Source organism: Equus quagga, chromosome 20 (genome assembly GCF_021613505.1).
Source record: "Equus quagga isolate Etosha38 chromosome 20, UCLA_HA_Equagga_1.0, whole genome shotgun sequence".
Classification (NCBI taxonomy): Eukaryota; Metazoa; Chordata; class Mammalia; order Perissodactyla; family Equidae; genus Equus; species Equus quagga.
The window spans coordinates 24,777,719-24,787,523 of NC_060286.1; the positions used below are offsets into that span (position 1 = coordinate 24,777,719).

General features: G+C 37.1%; 1 protein-coding gene across 1 annotated transcript in view; it reads right to left on the minus strand.

The window, feature by feature from the left end:
- Positions 1-8,952, minus strand: part of SEL1L (SEL1L adaptor subunit of ERAD E3 ubiquitin ligase) — a 54,151-nt gene extending 45,199 nt beyond the window's left edge. Inside the window, exons 1-3 of the mRNA XM_046647154.1 lie at positions 8,796-8,952; positions 3,541-3,578; positions 2,476-2,707 (exon numbers count right to left, since the gene is read on the minus strand). Coding sequence (XP_046503110.1) covers positions 2,476-2,707; positions 3,541-3,578; positions 8,796-8,865 — 340 coding nt within the window. The 5' untranslated portion in view covers positions 8,866-8,952. The remainder of the gene's footprint in view (positions 1-2,475; positions 2,708-3,540; positions 3,579-8,795) is intronic.
- Positions 8,953-9,805: the final 853 nt, after the last annotated feature.

The window sequence follows — 9,805 nt, forward strand, 5'->3', positions numbered from 1 at the left end:
ACATACTCACTGGTCTCCTTTGGAAGAGGAGGTGCCCTTTGCTAGGGCACCAAATCATTATTTGAATATATTTCAAGGGAAAGAATCAAGCATTTACCCTCCTTTCCCTTATGGACTATATTTCAGGGTAACCAAATAGCTGATGAGGGAAAGTTCTTTATAAAAGAATCCCAGGTAACAAATCCAGGAGGAATGACAAATTAGAAAGTCATAATTTTGCAACTCCTAATGAAATACTAGATGTAGATAACAAACAAAATGGGCCTAAACCTCTAGGTAAAAGGTCAGTGAAGAACTTTTGAATGGCTGAATCAGGCTGACAGCACCCAACCTCATTCATCAATCCATCACTAGAAGTGGGACAATCAGATACTCTATGCCTCCCAATGTAATACAATAGGAAGGATACACCACCATCTATGAAATACTATCAAGAAAGAAACAGAACTAAATCTACCCAAGCCTCTAGAGCTAACTTCCAGTTTATAGACTAGACAGCAGACAGTGGAACAAGTTCAATGACATTACATGGATATGACCGGCTAGATCGAGAATGTGGGAAATTGTATAGCACAAAGGACATTATCTCTTTAGCCAACAAAATGACACTTAAAAACAAAGGAGGGAGAATTGTTACAGATAAGAGAAACCTAAGATCTTAACATGGATACTAATCAAATAAATCAATTCTAAAAGGACACTGAAACAACTGGGAAACTGAACAGCCTGGGTATTGGGTGCCAAAGGAATAATAGCTAATTTTGTGGGTGTTATACTACTACTGTGGTTTTGTTGAAAAAAAATTTTTACTTTTAGAGATACGTAGGTAAAACAACATGTGGAATTTGCTTTAAAATCTCTAGGAAAGAAAAAAAAGAGTAAATGTGAGGTGGTAAAGATAAAACAAGAACAAGAGTGTTGAGAGCTGTTGAAGCTGGGTGGTGGTGGGTACGGGGGGGGGGGTCATTATGCTCTCTACTTTTGTGGACGTTTGGAAATCTCCCTAATTAAAAATTAAAAGGAATGAAATAAATTGTAATATTTGGCAAAAATTTAAAAATGGAAATACACAATTGGCTGAGGTACAGGAAAAGGAGTAGTTTCAAAGGAAGTAAACAGAGTTACATTTCTGAAGAACAATTTAGCAATATGTGTCAAATTCTTTGAAAATTATACATTCAGTCCAGCAAATTTACTTTTAAGAACTAATTCTCAAGAAATTTTCATAGAAGTGCACAAAGATACATTTAAAACAATCTCCTAGCAAGACAAACATTGTAAACAACCTATTTCGCAGTTATGATATATTCACATGTAAAATTTTTTATAGCCATCAACCATCGAATTGTAAAAGAATACTAAATGATATGGGAAAATGTTCAAGATAACTGTTAAGTGCAAAATGAAGGCTGTAAAATAGTATACACATTTTGACCCAATTTAGTCTTCTTAAAACCATACATCTAGAAAAAAGCCTGAAAGAGCACTCTTTATGATGTTAATAGCTGTTATTTCCAGTTGATGGGATAAAGGTACTCATAATTTTTTAAAATAGTTTTTCTATTCATGAGTATGGAATATTTGTAATTAAAAGAAATTATATTTTTAAAACATAAAATCTGGATCAATTCCTGAGAGTGGCTAATAACAGAATAAGAAGTGGGCATGGCGGTGTTCTTTGAAATAACAGACTAAATGACAGAAGGGTGGTGGGGCAGGGAAGAGTGGACACATTAGTGGTGGTTAAATTTAGACACACTGCTTCAGCGGCCCGGGATTCATTGGTTTGGATCCTGGGCGTTGGACCTATGCACCACTCATTAAGCTATGCTGTGGCAGTGTCCCACATACAAAATAGAGGAAGACTGGCACAGATGTTAGCTCAGGGACAGTCTTCCTCACCAAAAAATAAAAAATAAAAAAATAATTAATTTTTAAAAGAATAGGAATTTAGAATATTGTGAGAAAGATCAAGTTTTAAATTTAAAAATAGAGGGTGTCAAGAAGGTGAAAGTTAGAAGAGGATTAAAGTTGACATAAGCTTCAACTGGAGAGGGATACACACCTAAATCAAATTACCTAGGATGACTGAAAAGGTTATTGTAGTAAAAATCCTAACACAAATCCGAAAATAAGGAAAGCAGCATGTTAGACAATCCTTCACATCTGAGTTTCTACTTTGTGTACCACTCTGACAGATTATTACATACTGGAGTCCAAAGAGAAATGTTAGGATATTAATATGATACAAATGCAAGTCTGACTATTGAATTCAGCTTATGTAACTTGGGTCAAATCTGCTAAGTGAATAACTTTGACATACTAAAATCTAGAAAAGCCTGTAAAACTATACTTAATACATTATATGTGGTTAATAATCAGTAAAATCAGACTTTTGCATCTTTCTACACTAGCTTTAGAATTTCAGTTGTCTCCTTCTTTCATCAGGTAAAAGCAAAGAAATGGCTAGACTACCTGGTTTCTGTACTTTTGTTGGTTCTTCATAGTCCTTGTTTTCTGGATTTGGAGATTCTAGAAAGCTGATTTCTTCTGTGACACTTTCCCCTTCTTGGCTCCTGAGGCTGTCTTCCTCTTCCTGAATAGGTGATTCTAATTCTGATTCTTCTGAATCAAGAAATATCTGACCAGCGACTACTCTGCCTGCTGTGCTGTGGTCCTTTACCGACTCATCTGATGGCAAAGAAGTCTGAAAATATAAAGTATTTTTAGTTTTCAATAGTACCAGGACTCTCTCCAACCTAATTTCACCATTACTTTTACTAATTCAGATGGATCTCCTTCAACTCCTTGAATGTCCACACTTGCTCATTTCTATAGACTTTAGGAGGTTTGTCACATGCCTTCATCACCTGTCTACCTCTGATTCTTTCTTCGAATTTCAACTTAGATGTTACTTCCCCAGGGAAGCCCTTCTTAAGTTCCTAAGTCTGGCTTAGGTCTTCCCCTACGTGCTCCCAACATACCTTATACTTCTCCTTATGACAGCCCTGTATTATAACTTCCTGTTTCTTATCTATATTCCTTCTAGAGGTCAGGGATCATAACTGATTGGTCGCCTCGGATACATAATAATCAGTCATTCATTCAATCAACCAATTTAAATGCATTAACTCAATAGACTTTTTAAAATTGTTATAAGTGGAAACAAATGGCAGAGGTTGTCTTCAAAGTTTTAAAAAACTAAAAACAAATAGGAAGAAAATCAATCTCTCATAAGGCAATTAAAAATATTATTGCCTTAAGCCTCTTAAATATACACACAAACAGCACATTCAAGTTGAAATTAAACCTAATAACCAACATTCTTAATGGAAATATTTATTATTCTCTCCCCTGTAGGTCAGTGAGTGATCTTTTTTCCCCCAGAAGAACTAGAACTAATGTTGATACCAGCTATCTTCTTCTTTTAATCCAACTCTGTTGCTCAAAAGATGCAGATTTCATATCCTGTCTCAGATAAATAATTCAGGCTTTTAAATTGGGCATCAAATACTGGTCAAGGCAAATTTTAGTACACACCTTGGAATCTAAGGATTCATCCTGGCTGCCTTCTTCATCTGTAAAGAAATTTTAAGACAACTTAGTTATATTTTTTGTTGGGAAAGCACAAGTATTATTAAAAGAAAGTATGTGATAAGTACAACCAGTAATAATCAGACACTGGATAAATAAATCTAGAATTATCTAAAAATTGGTTGTATTTAGCAACTGTTCAGAAGATTAAGTGAAAAGAAAAAAAAAGGGGGGTTAGGAGGGTAGTTTTCCCTCCAGGAAAAATATTAGCTTCCTCTGTGACACAGGAAGACCAACCACCACTACCAAAAACAGACATTTCTTCAGATACCATCCAATTCTTCTGTATATATTTAGTCTACTACTGAGAATGAGTTACTAAATTTATAAAAATAAATCTCTGATTTTGTGGTTCAGGACTCCAACTATTCTTTTCCTCTGCTCAGACTCTGGAGTCACACTAGCTTATTTCAGTGCTGATTAGCATTTTACTGTTCACTAGGCTACTAAAGATGGACACTCAGAACTATTATTTGACAGCAGAGTTGCCAGACTAAGATATTTAGGATTTGTGTTCTCCTTTACTGAAGAGATAACCAGATACAGGTAAAAAGTAGCACCATACTACCATGTATTCACTTACATAAGATCTATTTATTAAGAAATCAATAGCTTATATCAAATAAACAACTAATCCAGCTACTAGTTACACCTTTCTTGCAAATTTATATCAGCTGCTATTGGCTTTGCCCAATTACAATAACTTTCCTTCTATTATTCTTTCTGCGTTTTCCTGCTATTACTTCTGTTGTGGTTGTTTGTATTCTTTTTCCTGCTCTTATATAAACACATTCAACAACCCAATGTCCATATGCAAATATTTGATCTTTGTATTCCAGGCCAGTTAAAAAAAAAACAACAAAAAACAACTGTCAGATGATCTCTAAATTTTCTTCTTACTCTTAAAATTACCTGATTTTATCCAGAAGTGAGCTTCAGTATTGCCTGCTTCCTAAGTTATATGAGAAATTAACTAGTAGACACAATGCTATAAAACCATGTGATTCTTACTACAAAATTTGGTGTTATGGTTGCCATTTATCTTTATTTCACAAGGTTATATCCTAAATATTATTTGTAACTTGTAAATCTCTAAGTTATAACCAAAACATGTTTTGTAGTTTATATTATCAAAGAACTGAGCTAACTCTAAGAAGCATAATCAGCTCATGTACAAAATACACAACTCTATTTCACAATATTTGTTTCTTTTGAATATTTGAAAAAACCAGTCTACTAGAGGTTTTGCCATATATGAAAGTGCTGTCAATTCAAATAAAACTTAAATTACAGCTTTCAAATAAAACTTTCACATTCACTACTTTTAGATTACCTTCCAAATATGTTTTATTTCTGGTGGGTGGAGAGGAAAAGGGTATAGGATGTATTAGTCCTGCTGTGCCCATAACATTTAGGATGCCAATTAATTAACAATTATCCTTCATGCTAACTTCTTCACAAGTATTCCCCAAAGCCCAAGTTCTAACATATGGCTCAAATTCTATTCTCAGCAAATCCTTAGATAAAGGAAAAATATTCACCTCTATTATAAAGTTGTATGTGCAGATGTATTTAATTAATCACAAACATTAACTATTTAATATATCAAGAGCAGATATTAGATGTATATGGTATACCCCAACATACTGAAACTTCAGATTAGCTGGAACTCTTAAATTACTAATCACTAAATTTAGTACTTTGTCCAACAGGTCACACACATAGCTAATAGGTGAATAATATAGGTGCCTATAAATAAATTTTAAGAACTACATTTGAGACACTACAAGTTGTTAGGCATTAAAGTAGCAAAATGTGTTTTTGAACTCCAAGAGACATGGGAACTTGTGACAATCAGGGTTATTTCACATATATTGCATCATGCTTCTCTCTCTCTCTCTCTTCTCAAACTAGGAATATACACTAAGGTTACAGGTAAATAAGAGTATTCTCCCTCATTTACTAAACTGGGAAAGCCTCCTCCAGATGACAGTCTTAAAGCATAAGCTATTTTCTCTTTCAAACTAATATATCCTTTCAAACTGATATATCCATTCACATAACACTGATAAAGAAGTTGCTTACAACCTAGAAACTTCTGATATGTAGTAGTCAGGTAAGGATTAAAGACACTGAAGCTATGCATAAATAAAAACAAAACAGTAATGCTTTTGTCAGAAAGACATCAAGCAACAAGAAAAGTGCAAAAGGATTCAAGGAAGAGTTACGGATTTCTCATGCTACAGTATCACATCCAAAATACGATGGTTTACATTACTTCAGTAATCGTATGCCTCCCTTTGAAAAAGACCAATTTTCATTTTTATTATATCAGCTAACAAAACTGCAAAGTACCAGGGACATTCTTCCAGGGAGATGTGATCATTACAAATTCATTTTCCAACTTGTCATGTAAATTAAACAGACATACACTTGCAAACACAGAAAGTCTTAAGAGTTTGGCAAAAAGAGACCAGACACCCTGTCTTCTGCTTTGCCATTGAATCTGTGCCGATCCTAGGATACTCCTGATTCTTAACTACTCCAAATCTGAGGCCTGAAGAGCTAGGGTCAAAACCTGGCTTCGTGACATTCATTTTACATACGTGGTTCAATATGGCAAGCTTGCTCAGCCTCCTTTTTCTCAATGTGTCAAAAGAGAATAATACCATCTGTGCCGTTGCCTCAAGAATGTTTTAAGGAACAAAAGAAGAGTGTATAATACATCCTCCGCAATTTGAAACCTACTCTTTGAATATATAGTATTAACATAACTAGTACGTGAAATACCCGGAAGTCGACCTAATTTAAAAGACTGTAACATTGTTTGGCATAAAGAAAGAAAAAGTAAACCATTTGCCTCTTCCTGTGGAAAACAAGAAAATGTATTTCTAAGTGAGCAAAGTTATACACTTTTCACTACTACCCTGAGAAAATGGAAAAATATCTTTTTAACCTCTTTTAAATTAACTTATTCACAGAGAAAAGAAAACACTTCTAATAAAAGTATCATTTTCTTTAACGTGCCTCTAAAACAAGATATTAGATAATAGTTACTAATAGCGATACAATCAAGACTCCCTTTGTTGGCTGATCACACTGTACCTGGTAATTAATGCCACTTGCTCTGGGTAACCACTAGCATTCAAACTTTAAGTTAAAACAAACTATGACCAAAAACTTGATTTTTAAATAGGAGCAAATCTTTAAATCTAAACTAAAAATGAGGTTGATATCTAGTATATGTAGACAAAAAGTCAACTGAAAATCCATGTACTCAATTTATAAAACTTTATCTCACATAAATGTTTTATGATATTTGCACTATACGTGAGCACAGTATTGCCTTTATTACCTGCCAGCATGCACATCTATATTGTTTTAGTTCTGGTTAAGTAAGATTTTTGCCTCTACCAGGGAAATGTTTTGGCACAGTTTAACTACAACGGAAATCAGAGCAGACATTTCTTGAACCCAGTCCTCTGCTTACATCAACAGTACTCAAAGACTTAAGACTTCAGTAATAATAGTCTTCTATTCTAACGTCCTGAGAATCCCAATTGTGGATTAAACGACTTCTTCAAGTATCATCTCCACCGACAGGAAGCTCTAAGTATATGAAATCTAGTCAAAGGAATACATAGGAAAATGTATGCTTTAATTTTCTTTAAATTCTGCAAGCTGAATTCAGAGAGCTATACACCATGCTCCTTACCCAACAGTTCTCACACTTCAGTGTGAAGAATCAGTGGTGAAGCTTGTTAAAATACAGATACTCCACCAGTTTCAGACCTAAAACAGCATTTTTAACAAACTCCTAAAAGGAATTATGATGCTGCTGGTCCATGGCCCATCAGGTACTCTATCCATTACACTCAACAGTTTCATTTGATACCTCCTTTGATCAAGTAACTGCTAGCAGTGCTTCAGGAGTTATGTACAGTTTTAAAGATACAGTCATGAACACAAACCATCACTAAAAGGTGGGGGCAGATCTCAAAGCATGATGCTGGCAGTAAAGTAACTAGCATATGCTTTTTGCTTTTGAAATGGTATCTCAAACCACATTATGGATAGAATTTTGGGTTTAGACCTCTTATTTTAGAAGCAGAATGACGTTATGGCATTGACTTACAACTAGGACAGATAATTTGGGGATTCAAATAACCATCTGGGAAATTTTCTGTCGGAAAAAAAAAAGGAATTGACATTTATACCCTGCCTTGTTCCAAAAAGATTTAAAGCCACAGAACAGCTGTCTTGTTAACTGAACTGATTAAAATTCAAAAGCTTTACTGTACCAATTGTTTCTTTACCAACATAAACACACTAAGCGCTTCTTTATCAACACTCTCAAAATAGAAGTTTTCAGATGCAGGCAGATTAAACTACTAAAAAAGAAAAATAATTTTCAGAACCAGAGTATTAATCAGCTAATTGGAAAATCAATTCGAAAGCACATGAATTTCTACATCTATATAAAAAGTTAAAGCTAGCTGCTATCCATTTTCAGTTTACAGGGACCAAGATTTTCTCAAAAATCATAAAAATACTGTCAACAAACATGGAGCAACTGAGAAACACTGTGACAGAGGTAAACCTCACTTTCTCACGAATATTTCCTAAAAAAGGGTAGGGAGTGGACACAATTACATCAAAAGTGTTCATTTTTAAATAGACAAAGAGACCAGGGACTCTGTCAAGTGCTAAGCAAACCGACAAACCACTGCCAACATCCTGGTTTTGATGGACGTGGCTCTGCCCAGTGACAGCCTTAGGAGTGTCAATTATTTAATTTTTAATCCCAAATGCGGAGTTTCAGACCCAGTGGAGCACATAATCTACACGAGAGTCCAGGAAGCTCCAGCAGAGCTCATGTGTCACTGTGGGTCTAAGTCAGCTGTCGAGGTTCTTTCCCATGGAGCCAATTCCTCACTCGTGAGGAGCCGTGTAAAGTTTGTTAAGTGAGGAGAGGTGTGGGCAGAGTGACCGTTCCTTCTTTTCCTCCCCTCTCTAGCTCCCTTAACACTCTCTCTGGTCCACGCCAACAGACGCCCAAGGAACGACAGCGAGTGACAGGCTAGTGCGAGGTGTGACCAGAGAGAGTGGAGTCTCCAGTTGGAGCCCCCACGGCCCCGGCCGGGGATGGAGGCCGGGGGGCGGTGGCTCCGGGCCTCCAGTCCGAGGGGGCGGATACTGACCTGAGGACGCCGAGGCAGAGCCCAGCAGCACAGCACACAGCAGCAGCAGCAGTCCGACCCGAACCCGCATCCTGCTCTCGGGGCCGCTGCCACCCCCTAGAGCTGTCGCTTTCGCCTCTACCACCACCGACTCAGCCGCCGCCTCGCCGCTGCTCTTCCTGCTCTGGTCTCCTTCCTCCGCCCCTTCCCAGGCCTCCCTGCCCTAGCGTGCAGCCAATCCCCGCCCGCCGCCGCGAACTCCGAGCCCAATCACCGCGGTCTTCCCGCCTCCCTTATTGCCCCGCCCCCGAGGTCGTGTATTGGCCAATCATTACGCGAGGCTCCCACACTGGCTTTCCCGGTTGGACCACGGCCTCACCGACATGGCCCCAGCTAATTGGTAGCTCCTGGGTTCAACCATCCCGGAATCAGGGCGTGAGTCCTGGGCTGGGAGAAAAGTCACCCAGGACTACAGTTCCCACAATGCACTTCATGGGCCCCTCTCCGTGTTAGTTCTTGGGAAACGCAGTCCAACGTCGGGTAAGATTTAAAAGTGCAGGTGGCTGCTAAGTTAAAAGAATTTCGCTAACACCTGGGCTAGACGCTTACTCAAGGCCAGGAACCCACGGGTTGTTTTTTTTTTTAGCCAACAAAAATATCAAGGAACAAATGTTATAAGGTTAAGAGTTTGTAATGTGTTAAGCTCTTCCTCTTTGTTTTATTTAGAAAATTTGAATTGGACATATTGGTAACAACACTGAGGAAAAATACAACAGCTAGACTGAATTTGAGGGTTTTTTTAAACTTAGATAAAATAGTACCATATATACAGAAGGCAGGATGGAACTCACTACCTGTCCTTCTCTTCCCAACAAGAAGAAATAAACCCCACCTAGTGTGGATCATTTCAATAATAGTATTCATTGTTATGAGGGTCACCAGATAACAATCATCTAGAAAACGTGCCAACAACCTTTGCAAAACCCTTTTAAAGGCTCATCCTCATCTTTCTCTTTTTGTAAGTTACATTG